Source organism: Rhagoletis zephyria, unplaced genomic scaffold, assembly GCF_001687245.7.
Source record: "Rhagoletis zephyria isolate East Lansing unplaced genomic scaffold, Rhagoletis_zephyria_1.1 Rzeph_scaffold_03854, whole genome shotgun sequence".
Classification (NCBI taxonomy): domain Eukaryota; kingdom Metazoa; phylum Arthropoda; class Insecta; order Diptera; family Tephritidae; genus Rhagoletis; species Rhagoletis zephyria.
Window position 1 is genome coordinate 1 of NW_016160937.1, and position 14,557 is coordinate 14,557.

The 14,557-nt window shown below is 32.1% G+C and overlaps 1 protein-coding gene across 1 annotated transcript in view; it reads right to left on the reverse strand.

Moving 5' to 3' along the window:
• Nucleotides 1-5: 5 nt before the first annotated feature.
• The window catches only part of LOC108369804 (putative inorganic phosphate cotransporter), a gene marked incomplete at its 3' end in the record, with an annotated part of 37,540 nt that continues 22,988 nt past the window's right edge, over nucleotides 6-14,557 (reverse strand). Inside the window, exons 2-3 of the mRNA XM_017624995.1 lie at nucleotides 1,070-1,209; nucleotides 6-578 (exon numbers count right to left, since the gene is read on the reverse strand). Of these exons, the coding sequence (XP_017480484.1) occupies nucleotides 6-578; nucleotides 1,070-1,209 (713 nt within the window). The remainder of the gene's footprint in view (nucleotides 579-1,069; nucleotides 1,210-14,557) is intronic.

Genomic DNA, 14,557 nt, shown 5'->3' on the forward strand with positions numbered 1-14,557 from the left:
AAGAATTTCAACCATGGCACACTGGCCGGCACACTATGATCATCGCTGCTGCTGTTGCCAATCGATTGTTCGATGAATTTCTTTTCTTCGGGCGAAATCAATTTAGAATCCGCTGGGGAACCGGCACCCCAAAAGAACCAAATTACCGCCCATACAATGCCAATGCCACCCGAAAAGTAATAGATGCTTGGCCAACCCATCGATGAGGAAGCGAGCACACCGCTTGTCGCTATCATAACTACCGTACCGAATTGCGAGCCCGAATAACAATAGGTGGTAAAGTGACCACGGTCCTCGATGGGAGCCCATTGCGATAGTAGTGTGTGCGTCGATGGAAAGACCATGCCCTGACAGAGACCCTGTGCAACACGAAGTGCGCATACTAACTGCCAATCGCCAATCCTCGCGCAAATGGGTGTGAGTACAGCCAGTATGGAACAGATAAGAACGCCAAAGAGCAGCGTAGTTTTACCGCCAAATTTGCGCGCTAAAGCTCCACCCGGCACCTGTGTTATGACATAGCCCCAGAAGAAACTGCTGAGTAAAAGGGATTTTGTCTTTTCATTCCAGCTGAACTCCTGCAAAGGTCAGAGAGAGGGAGTTTAGTTCATTTCATTGTAAAATAGGTATGTGTACATTAGGGTGCATCACTCTGCATGCGAAAAAAATCGATATTGTTATTCCATCAGAATTATAAAATGTATTGTTTTTTAAGATTTTCGCCAAAATATTTCCGAAAAAATTTAGTAAGATTTACGTGAACTGGACTAATTTGAAAATACTTCCAAGGATATAGGTCGTAAGATAGTTTTTTCGAAAAATCTTCCCAGATGATAAAAAAGTTGAATATTAAAGCTCTGCGTAAACATTTTGAAAATTTCTTACAACTAAAAAATACCTAATAAGAGTTTTGGATGTATTTTCAAATTGGTCTAGCTCACTTAAATCTTAATCTGTTACCGAAATGTTTTGGAGGAAGTCCAAAAAAAACATAAATTGTATTATTTCGTTCGAAAAACCCGCACTTTTTTTTGAAGCACCCTTTTATACGTACATATGGAATACTCACCTCGAAATCTGGATTGGCGGATTCTTTGTCAGTCATAGCAACAATGGCCATCGATAAGTTGACACGCAACGAATAGGCAACAGAGAGGGCGAGGAACAGAAGGAAGGTTTCAAAATGACGAATGCCCATACCCAGGCAACCTAAAAGCGGAGAAGATTTGAAGAAAAAATTATTGGAATGTTATTTTTATTGCATTATGTAAACAATAAAATGAAATAAAATAGAAGAAAATCAAATTAAAGTAAACAAAGAAAAATATAATAAAATAAGGTGAAAATTATTAAAAAAAATAATGATATTAAAGAAAATAAATTAAAATATGTAAAATTGAATACAATGTAGAAAAATACATTCAAAGTGAAATATAAGTGAATTGAATCAAACTAGAGAAAAGAAAACAAAGTAGAGTAATTTAAAATATGACTAAATTATTAAAATATAGAAATACTAGCCGGCCACATATGCGCGAGGCTTCGCCACACGCTGAATGTGTACATATTAAATAAGATGCGATTGACAACTAAACACTTTGCGACCCTACTAAAAAATAATATATAATTGCCCATTTGGAGGCCAAGCTCTTTCATTTGATACCTCATTTCTGGTAATCTAACGAACAGCCCACAATTTTTAATTTTTCGGACAGGTTGCTACCCTCTTCGGAAAATAAAACCTTACTGCAAATCGGAAGGTCAGACCATTTTTTTTACACCTCATTTTTTTTAAATGGAATGAAATGTGCAAATCTAATGTGATTAAAAAAATACCCTCGAGTATTATACATACATAATTTTTAAATAGGTGGGGGCACCACCCACGCAAACAACAAAATTAAAACTTATTGCACATCAGAGACCATATCCTTTCACTTGGTACCTCAGTTTTTACAAAAAAAAATAGATCTTATAATTTTAAAAAAGTGGCAACCCTACTTATAAAGGAATACATTATTGAACATCTAAAAGCCGAGCCCTTTTATTTGACACCTCAATTTTGGTAATCCAGCGAACAATGGGGATCTATATTGAGACACTATACTAAGGATAAGGACTAAAGATAATATTCCTATCCATACACATTATACTTAAAAAGTCTCGTATAAATCCGTTCTGTAGTTTTTGAGATTAGCGTGGATCAAAATATCTTGACTTTCCTTTATGCTATGTATAGAAGACAGTAACTTTTAAAGAGGTTGCAGCCCTATTAACAAATGAAGCTTTTGTACATGCGAAGCCAGGCCCTTTTATTTGGTATCTTATTTTGTTATCCAACGAACGGCGAAAATCGTTAACCTTTTTAAAAGGTGGCAACCCTACTCAGTAAAATAATACATTATTGCACATCTAGAGGCTAAGTCCTTTCATTTGACAGTGACGGTGCAGAACTGATGCCCACGATTATTATGATCAAATATAGTAATTTTATTAACAGGTGGCAATCCCATTCACAAAAAAATAACATTAGTGCTTTTCTAGAGGCCAATCCGTTTCATTTGACATTTTATCTTTTGTAATCCAACGAACGGTGCGGATCTTACAGATTTTTAGACAGGTGGCAACCCTATTTAAATTCTAAGTAAAAAAGGTCACTATCCTGTCGGTACAGTGTATATTAGAGGAAATCTCGTCAAACTCCGTTCAGTAGTTTTCGAGATTACCGCGTACAAAGAATCTCGACTTTCCTTTATACTATGTATAGATAGTAAAATGATTTAAAATAAAGAACATACAAAATTAAAAATACAACAAAATCAAATAGATCAAATTCAACTAAACCAACTTAAATAAAAAAGCAAAAAAGTAAACTATATTAATTATATATGTACATTATTTAATTATATGCATAAAATTCAACAAAATATAACAAAGCATGAAATAAAACAAAAAGTAAAAAAAAAATAATTTAATTAAATAAACTAAAATGCAATCACAAAAAAAAAACTAATAAAAAATAAAAATAAAACTTAAATAAAAAGTATGAAATGAAATAAATTAAGCAAACTGACATCAAATAAATAAAACTAAATAAAGCATAACTAAAGTAAAGTAAAATAAAATATAATGAAATGAAATAAAATAAATAGAAAAAAATTAATTAAATAAAAAGAAATAGTAAAATAAAATTAAACTAAATATAATGTAATAAAACAAAACAAAATTAAACTAAATTAAATTAAATTAAATAACATTAGCTCTAATACAGTAAAATGAAAAAATAAAATAAAATAATATAAAGTCAAATATAATAGAGTCAAATAAGTTAATTGTAAAAACAAATATTTTTAAGGCAAGCTTCCTAACTGTGAACGAAATCAGACCATAAATACCAAATATATCGACTCGTGCGCCACCTGTCGGTAAAATTTTTATTGGAGCTATTCCTTTTCATGCAGTTAATATACGTTCTAAATATCAATCAAATAGGACTATAAATACGAGATTTTCAAATATCTCGACTCCTGCGCCACCTATCGGATATCAAAACTGATATGAGTACCCTTTAACAAAGGCTGGGACAGTATTTGTGATTATTTGATGTGTGATTTATGTGCTTAGAGACTGTTTTCGGCTTTATAAAAAATTGGAAATTTTGCACTAATATACCTTTTATGAAAGTCCGGAATCTGAATGCGCAGTACTCTGAACCGATGTCAAAAAAATAAGCTCAACACTTTAGCATAGATGCTATTTTTAGTATTAAGTAAATCAATCAAAAAGAACTGCAACAGAGGCTGTTGAAATCTTCCACTGACTACAGATTTTTTTTTTTTTTTTTTTTACAATGAATTAAAATAGTAAAGTGACGAGCATACACAAGCCAAGGCCCTAGANATACTCTGAACCGATGTCAAAAAAATAAGCTCAACAGTTTAGCATAGATGCTATTTTTAGTTTAAGTAAATCAATCAAAAAGAACTGCAACAGAGGCTGTTGAAATCTTCCACTGACTACAGATTTTTTTTTTTTTTTTTACAATGAATTAAAATAGTAAAGTGACGAGCATACACAAGCCAAGGCCCTAGAACTGATTGTGTGCTCTGTGAATTCTCTGTGGATAAGCTTGTGAGTGTACATATTTCACTTTAGTAACTTAATTATGGCTCGCATAAAGTGCATGACTAACTACCAGTAGAAGTAAGTTCAATGAAATACCTCAGAGCGAACTTGAGTGATAACTCAANGGTGTACATATTTCACTTTAGTAACTTAATTATGGCTCGCATAAAGTGCATGACTGACTACCAGTAGAGAAGTAAGTTCAATGAAATACCTCAGAGCGAACTTGAGTGATAACTCAAGCTTGTTGATAGGAGGCAAACTCGAAAATTCAAACGTGTCTTTCTGAGTTTAATATTTTATAGGTATTATTATATTGAAATTTTTTTCTCGTTGAACTTAGAAAAATAAAAAAAAACATACATACATGCATATATTTAAAACAATTAGATTAGGCTTTTTTTCTTTTCGGGAAGCAATAAACTTAAAAGATCATAAGGTGTTCAATTTATCAGTTTGAGCTGGCGCTGCGGAATTTTGTTCATGGGAAACTTAATTTTAAGAGGGTTTTTCAGTCCAGCTAATGCAAATCTTACTACTCTTTCGAAATATTTTGGCTGAAGTCTTAAAAGAAATTACCACCGTGATAAAAAAGTTCTTCCAGTATACACCCAGTTTTTAATGAAGCAATCAGCTAACATGTTGACAGGTTAAAAATTAAAAAATATACAAAACAACTTTAAAGTATTTTCCAAGTACTCTAGTCACGAATTGCATTGAACTGGGGAAAAGCTATTTTGCTGAGAGTTATAAAGTTTTACCGAATTTTATGAGAAATTATAAACTTTTTTTGTGCGGCATCCTAATATTCAGTGGTTACCAGGCAAACCATTTTTTCACAGTATTCTGGGTTGTAGAGAAAGTTTATATAATGAATAAAGATCTCATCCGATATTTTGCTGAATTTTCTAAAATAAAATAAACTGTGCAAACTTCGATTCTTTTACGAAATTGAATTCTTTTAATTTTTCTTTCTCTTTTAATTTATAAACTTTCGTGGATGTCTTTATTTGAGCGTAGAGCAAAATAAAAGGGTGTACCATAAAAAAATTTGAATGTTGAATCTTTTAAGGACCACTCTAATGTACAAAACTATCTACGTATTTATATTGCCTAGAAGTTGGTATTGGCTAAAAGTGAAAAGGCAAATATATGTACATAACTAAAAACAATTGACTTCAGAGGTAATCGGTCACACCTTATTACCTAATTATGTATTCAAACGGGTGCATATGTAATAGATGCCAATATTTGCATTTTAAACTGGTGTAAAACGCATGTAACATGTGACAGTAATGTAAAAAAGCATCGTGACTAATATACCCAGTAGAATAATATTTACATTTGTATTAATGCAGTAAATTAATTGGTTTGAACTTAGCGCCACTGACGGATGAAATGAAAATTTCGTACTCTTAAATTATATTCTAGATTTTTACTCAGTGCAATTCCCTTGTTTTCTATGTCTAGTACGTCACCCACAACGCTCAATCTATCCTTATGTAAGCTATTAGTTACATACGTACATACATAGCTTTTCACCGCTGGGCTTACACTTCCTATAGTAGTTATGCGGTTGGGTGTATCATATGTTTTGTATAACGAAAAATTTATGCAAATATTTATACGTTTACTTCGCAGTTGCATAGAACAAATATTTCAGTCTAATTTTACAAGTTATTTTATAATACATATTTTAACGCTTCGTCAATAAGCTTAAAACTAGTTTATTGCAGTAATTGATTGTAAACAATATCAGGGAAGCAAATTATTTAGTTAGTAGCGATGATGAAATTACAAGCAATGCGAAGCGAAAGCCGCAATTGTGGACATACATATGTATGTACATATTTTATATATGAAAATTTAATAGAAGTGTTCACCACAGCAACAATTTGTAAACAATATTTGGAAATTTTTTTTTTTAAGTGCGGAAGATGCACTTACTAAATTTCTTTTCTGAGTATAAAGAATAATTATTATTTGAAGCCGCAAAAATAACCGACTAAATATGTGAGAAGTTATTATTACCTAAGTCGCAGTTTTATACATAATGTCGTTCTTAATTATGTGTATATTGGTCAAAAAGTTAATATACTTTTTAACATAGATGAGCTCATACAAACGACTACATATCATCTCCATATATTCCTACAAAAATACATCTTTACATGTATGTATGTATGTATATGTATGCATTATATACGTAGTAAGTTAGTTGCGCACTTGATTGCTTCTTGTAAAATAATCAAAATCAAACTACGTAAATACTTAGTATAAAAGTAGTAGCAGTTGTTGAACTTGTTTGCCCCAATAGTGACTTCGCAGAAAAAAAATATATTGTAATACATATATATGTACGTATGTATGATACGTATGTATCCAGTGATGCGCATACTTAAATAACTTTATATTTGACAACAAACAAACAAAATCGCCTTACCCCCCTGAGTCTTAAGTATTTTTGCGAGACAATTTCGAAAATAATTTTTTTTTTTACCGAACCTTTTTATTTTTACATTTTTCAGCCACACCTACATACATTCGGCAATAAAAAACTGGTTTAATTAGTACAAAAGAAATAATAAAAAACTTCCTTAGCAAAATTACTTATAATGATTTTTGGAAAGCTTTAATTTACTTACTTTAGGATGGTACGTTAGGGTGATGGAAATTAAGATCTGGTTAATAAATACTAGAACGCAGTACTTGCGGTCAAAGGACTTTGGAACAAAAAAAAATGCTCTGCTCGAGACGAAAACATCGATATATCAAACCTTAAGATGCGACTATAAATGCCGAAGGTATAGGAAAATATATTAAAGGCGCCCCTATCTACGTCTCGCCAAAAAAAAAAAAAAATATTTTCAAATTTGCCTTGCAAAAACACTCTGGACTCAGGGTGTAGGCCGATTTTTTTTTTAGGATCTTCTTGTTATCATTGTTGTGGTTTCTCGGGAATCTTCGCATTTACTATTCGCAATTTTTTGAGAACTATGTGAAATTTCATAGAACTTTTCTTACTTTTTATGGACTATTCCGGATTACTTTATTTTTTGAGGAGATTACTTTCGTATACAGAATTGTAAAAAAATTGATTAATACTTAAGGTTTAATAATGTTGTAAGGCACTTTCTCTTTCTTAGCTTTAGCGGGCTCCTTAGTACTAAATTTTTAAATGCAAATCATACAAATTACTCATCGTTGCCAGTTAGCCGTTTTCCGGCTAGACTTATCCGGTCTCGGAAAAAAATGTTCATATCGGACTGTGTTATATAAAATTGAAAGAAATTTAACCGGTCGGCCCAAAAATTTAAGGCAACACTGGACACTATAATAAATAGTTATTAAATGTAACAACTGAAATGTAAAGTTTTTTTTTGTTATCATCTAAAAATGACTTTAAAAATCTTTTAATTTCAATTAGTATAGCGTATGTGTAAACAATTATGAAAAAAAAAAATTGATAACACACTTTTTATCTTATTTACGGTAGTAGCTGCAAACGCTACCGTAGACTAAGTACATACACTATACATATGTAGGTGCTTATTCTCGAACGCTAGTCCATAACTGGTAGTTCTAACTTTCAAGGGTTTTTACTCAACAAGGCAGTGAGGTGCCAAACGTTTCTCTGCTATCGAGACGTTGAAATTGATAGATTTTAAAATTTAGAAAATGTACCTAATTAAGGAATACGTAGAGCATAACAATAATACTTAGTATTGCGTTTTTTATTTGGTTACAACAATGTAGTCACTCGTGCCTAACGAAAAGTATACTAAAAACTTATAAGGTAAAAAAACTAACTTTTACGTTAATATTAACATTTAGTTTGTTTACATTTATTGTGCATAAATATAAACAAAGAACCAACAAAAGGATAACACATAACATTGTTACTGACAAGTGTTTTGAATATCCACTACAGGGGGAGCATTTGCATGCAAACGAATTAAAACAGGCAAAATATGTTTGCTTAAAAATATTATTTTTTTGGAAAGTTGTTATTGTCATTAACGTTTCACTTTCTCACAATTGTCAGAATGATGCGCCTGTTTGCAGTATACATATATGTAGGCATAGTTAGCACTTTAGTAAATTAGTACCAGAGTCGTAAGGTAGGTTGAAGTGGCTACCGCCTTAGGGGCACACATAGGTGATAGATAGAAGCCCCTGATGAACCACTTGGTGTCGCTGACGAATCTCATCAGGCATCTTATGTCGGTATTTGAAACTACCTCCCTAAGGTCGGCCAGGAACGGTGAACCCAGATGATGCTGCCTGCATGCGATATACACGGCTTAACTCAGACCTGAGCCTGGAATCATTAAGCAAAATTCTTGACTCGTTTTATGGCAGAACGTTTTTGTTAGCAAAAGGTCTGAAAAAAATATGAACATGTATGTATGTGATTGACTGCAAAACATACAGCTCTTTCACTGAAATGATTTTCAAAGCTAAGAATTTATTAGCTGCATTGAGCGATTCGAGTCTGACTACAGTTCAGTGTTCTAATTCCAGAGTTCGAAACGTGTATTGGATATTGGAAAACAGCCAAGTGAATTTACTCAATTCGGAAAGTCCCACTCTGCAGTAAACCTGCGAAAAATTATGCGACTAATCTCCATAGAGACTAGTCACGAATTAGTTTCCGTGGCCTATAATTGAGCGCTAACCAAACGCAACTTATCTCATGCGGGTATAATGCAGGTACAATTGGAGATCAATTTTTGCTACGGGCCCAGTTAACGAGTAAATAATATATATGAAGTATGAAGGAGAATTCACAGTATTCGTGTGGCTCCTCGTTTTGAATCTGCCTACAATTTTTATTTATTTCTTTATTTTTTTAAATTGCTTTTAAAACCCGTTTCGCTGCAAAGGGAAGCATTTAGTCCCATATTAATATCTTACAAAGAATTCAAATAAGTTATTAGTCGCATATTACGTGCAAGAGATACCGCATTCAATTTGAACTGGTCGCATTCTTTGCTGGGCAAATGACTGAACATAATAAACATACTACATACCTTTTTCGCTCGATTTGATAAGCAGCACATTTAAACCCATATTATTTACTTTACTATGAAAAGTATTTATGCTTAAAATATTTTATAGCTTTTAGGTTATTAACTCAGAATTTTTTAATAACACTATAGGGAAGGTTTAAAATTTTGAAATATTACAAAAAGGCCGACTCACTCTAACTTAATTTTAAAACGCAGATTACGGACCTGTATCCGGTGTTGTTTGTATGGACATATCAGCAGCAGAATGTTACTCATACGCCATGTATGCACAAGTATTTACGTGTCTGCTCATAGCGCATTTTCATTTCATTATTCAAAATTTAGCAGAATTTTTTGCAAAGAAACATGCTTTATTTAAAAAAAAACTAATAAAAATTTCGGATGACTCAAAATTTATACCATATGTAACGGTGGATTTTAGATAAAACTTACGTGGTTTAAGAAGACTTGAGGTAATGTAAAAAAATTATGAAATTTCAAACAAAGTTTTTATGATTTTACTAAGCTTTTAATAAAAAGGTAAATTGAACCACACTTGCGTTTAATTTTAATTTAAAATATTGCTTGTAAATTCAAAGATTTAATGCTTTACAGAAAAAGTGTCATAGTTCGGTTTATATTGGTTTTTTCCGACATTGGGGCGCATCACCAAAAAACAACAATTTTATTGGACTTTAGGCCGTTTTTAAAGAAAAATATTGGGAACTAACAACAATAATTTATACGCGGTAGAAGTGTTGGCTGCTATTTCACTGCTTGGAGCAGCAACTTCGGATTACAAAGCCAATGTTCGCAATGTAAACTGCTGTTGCTGGTTACACTTTTCCATTTGTTAACCCAACTATGTATTTACAATTAAGAATGAGCAACGGTTTTTTTGCTATTTACATTTGCTTATATGGTTGTTGGTTTTTAGTCCTTAAGATTTTTTTTTGCCGTTTTTGATAAAAAATTGTGTGTTTTGTATAAAAGAGTTTTCAATTTAATTGATTTATTATTTTAACTACATCGAAATTTACTTTTCCTTATTGAAATTTTTCTCTTTTTATAATTGTCAAATTAATACTTTTTTAAAGTTTTTAAAAATTTTTCAATTTTTTTTTTGTTATTATTTTCGGTTAACATAAATATTATCCATTATTATTATTTTACTAATATCTTATTCACTATCTACATATGTAAGTACATGCATTTGTACATATGTATACATGCAACTCATACCATTTGCACTATCGAAGCGTCGATTTTTCGGCATATTGTTGGATTTAAATATTCCCTCCTAACTGTTTGATTGTTATTTTCCAAAAGTGAAGGCACTGTCTAATCGGAATTTAAGTTAATGCATATACACAACCTATCCGCACAAGACCTGCACTCAAACTGATCACACTGATCGATATTCGATAGGCCAAGCCAGTGAGCGAAAATCAACAACCTATAAAGCGGTCGCAAAGACAAGCGCACATCTATGCATACATACATACAAGCATATGTATTTATTAATGTATGTATATGACTATATGTATGTATGTATGTATGTATATGCTTTTACGTACATATTTACTTGCATTATAGACAATTTCTATTATTTTCTTTGCTTAAATATGTATACATATATGTATGTCCGTGTGTATGTATGCATATATGTTTAATATTTTATTGTCTATTTACTATTGTGTATGCCTACACTTTGATTGACAGACTGACTACTGACTACGCTTCTCTAACGAAGTGATAGCCGGCTATAAGGTTATAGCCTGAAGAGCGAAATTAAATCAAACTAAAGAAATAAAATTAATTATTTGAGTAAGATTAGATGTTTTTATTCTCATTTTCATTTATATTTTTGTTTTTTGTTTTTTTTTTGCTTTTTCTGCTTTTTTTTCATTAATATTTTGACACCTACATAAATGCCACTTTTTTCCGAATTCATAAATTTCCTACTGCAAGTGCCTACAAACATATACGCGCGCACAAATGGCTACGTACATATACACCCTATTGATACCCTGCAGTGAAAAACTAAACTAGTCGATAAAAATACCAGTTCATTAACTAGTAATTCTGAGCTAAAGCCAGTTCGACCATTTGGAAGTATGTACTAATGCGATTAGCGACATCTGCTTCTCAATTTTTAAACTCAAAAATAAAACGCAATTAATTGGTTTTATTGCAAATGTCGGCTCTAGAGGTGGTTAATATTTTGCAAATTAAATCAATAGTGTAGTGGTTAGCAGTGCGCGCTACCATTCCGCGGGGTTCCAGCTCGGTTCAACACAACATCAAAAAATAAAGAAAACAAAAAAATTCTGAGAGCGGTCGCCCTCGGCAGGCAATGGCAAACTTCCGAGTGTATTTATAGCATAAAAAAAGCTTCTTATAAAAATAAAATCGCTGCTCGGACCCTCCCCTTTGTGTGACAAAATCAAACACTAACATATGGCACACCTAGAACTAAAGTGCGATCAATTAAAAAAAAAAAATAAAATAAAATTTTGGGCGACTTTTTTGCATAAGTCAATTCATAGAACTTACATCCAATAAATGGAAATATTTTTTTTTGTTCGCGATTATATACATTAACTAAAAAACTACTGTTATACCTGTTTTTGTATTAATTGTGTTAAATCTGTACGATACACCAGCAGTTAAATCTCACTCTCTGAATTTTGAGTTAGCTCACTTTAAATCTAGGTGTGCGTTATGTGTAAGCGCCAATCTATTAATATTAAGTTAGTATGATTAGTTATTTCCATTTAAAAATAAAATATAAATTTGAAAATCTAATTTCATTAAAAAAACATATGTAAAAAAATACTTATGGGATAAAAATTGAATTAAGTAAAAAACAATTATTTTCAATTTCTTCGACATTCTGATCGTATAAGTATAAATTTTAATGGGTCTATCTCTTCTAGTGGTAGCTTTCCCTGCAGGGTAGATACAAGTACACAAACACATATCAGTACATAAAGTAATGTACAGACAGGCGCGCTCCATTTCACCCTGCCGTGTNTTATTAAGTTAATATGCATAATTATTTCCATTTCAAAATAAAATATACATTTGAAAATCTAATTTCATTAAAAAAACATAAAAAAAAGTATTTTTCTTAAAAAAAAAATTTTATTAAAAATTTCAATAAAAACCTAAATTAAAAAGGCATTTAAACAAATAAAGTAAAATATCCTCTAGACATTTTCATTGTAAGTATACTGTTGATCATGTGTGAGAATAGAGAAATTGCATGTTCCTAGCTGCATAAATGGAGGAGGTATAGCGAAAAATCTTATATCTGAGAAATCGGTTCGATGGGTGCTATAGGTTATATTTCATCCGGATATCTCGAAAATTGAGACACTAGATTGCATACAAACAGACATCGGACCAAAGTTAGAATACCATTTCATGCTCATGAAAGGTATAACTAATAGCATTCCCTGCAGGGTAGATGCAAGTACACAAACACATATCTGTACATAAAGTAATGTACAGACAGGCGCGCTCCATTTCACCCTGCCGTGTAGATTGCTGGACGCTACCGGTCGTCTTATCAGTGTATAGCTACATACATATCTCACATCGTCGCTGAAATGCAAAAAGAACACAACTAACTAAATTGATTTATTGCATAAAACGATGTGGGGAATTATAATTCGATAAAATGCATCATAATCAACCAAATAGTGAATTTTGGATTTTGTGTTAGTTACGGCTTTTTGTATTTCGGCGACGATGTGAGTTACGCCCTTTCCATACTATACTAACCATAAATATGTAGTATGTATGTATGGAGATGCCGTGCATTATCAGCGGCCGCCAATCAATGAAGTGAATAGGGCAAAGTGATGCGACGCACGCTTACTGCTGATGAATGCACATTAATCTCTGACAAAAGACAGCCTTATAAGAAAACTGGCAACAACCTGACTAATTCATGACTAACCTTCAGTGGCTTTCAAACTGTATACAGGGAAGAAGAGAGAGATGGCTCGTGGGCCATCATTATTGACCAATAGCCTAAGCTTTCCGGAAACTATGCAGCTTAATTATGTGGAACTTCGCTATTCTGAATCGAAATAAGGCGCATTAGGTTAACCTCCTTGAGGTCGATATGCATACATGGAGTTGCTTCTACCGAAGCGCTTGTACTTTATCCGACCGAGAAGGTCCTCGTATGTGCGGATATGTACATTGGAGTGGACCTTTTTTTCAAAAATCAGAAATTGTTAGAGCAATTTTTAAACATTTTACGTGTAAACTGTGAAATTGTGAACGATAAGTGTTTAGAGTTCAATAAATAATTTTGAGATTTGTTCTGCGCCACACATATGGTATGTAAAATTAAACAGACAGTGTTTAATATAATACGCACGGCGTGTAAATTTGCACACATTAGGAGAGGAAACTGGTTACCTCTCTTAATATGCGTAAATTTAAACAAACAATTTTAAAAGTGCGTTCATGTTTGTGTCGTTAATTTAAAAACAAGTACGTGAGAACGATAAATTTCTCCAAAATTGGCATTCAAAGTAAATCTTAAAAGGCCAAAACTTTCCTGTAAGATTCTACCTGAGTTTTCATTTCGCTCCCTAAACAATTTATTTAGCATAAGTACCAAAAAAATTCCATCTTCAGCAAAGCGGCTAGTTAGCAGAGATCTGGAGACAGTCCAATTCGCTGGGTATACATACATATATGTAAATATGAACATTAATTATTTATAACTACACAAAAGAAACGAGTGTTTGGTTAATATACAAGTATACATACATACATATTTACAAATCGGCGACAAGCCCACCAAATAGTTATACACGTGTGGTTATATAAATTTATAATGTATAGGACACGCCTTTTTAGCGGCAAGAAAAAACAACAAGTACTTATGTAGCTCTATTAATTATAAGCTATCTGTTCTATTCAGCAGAACGTAGATAAATAATCGAAAATAATGCTTTGGATATACTTATTAAAAGTATTAATAACTTAACGTGCACGTATGAATGTATATACATACATACATACATACATACATATATACATAGATATAAGTACCTATATGTATGTATAAAGAGCGACTTCCACATACATACGTACGTACATATTTCACCGAGTATGCAGTTCAATGAAATCCTGATAACATTGTTCGATGAGAATGACACTTTTACAGCATTTCCTTAGTACCCGTTCTTAGATGTCTGTATGCAAATGAACATTGGACGTTTGTAATCCACATCTTATATACTCATACATACACAGGTATGTACATATGTTTTTATGTATAAAAATATCCCTACCAGACATACTGGGTAAAGTGTTTTATAGGTACATAGTTTGTTACAGCGCCAAAAAAGAAGAAGATTTTAGATCTATATTCAGAATTTGTTTTTTTTTGT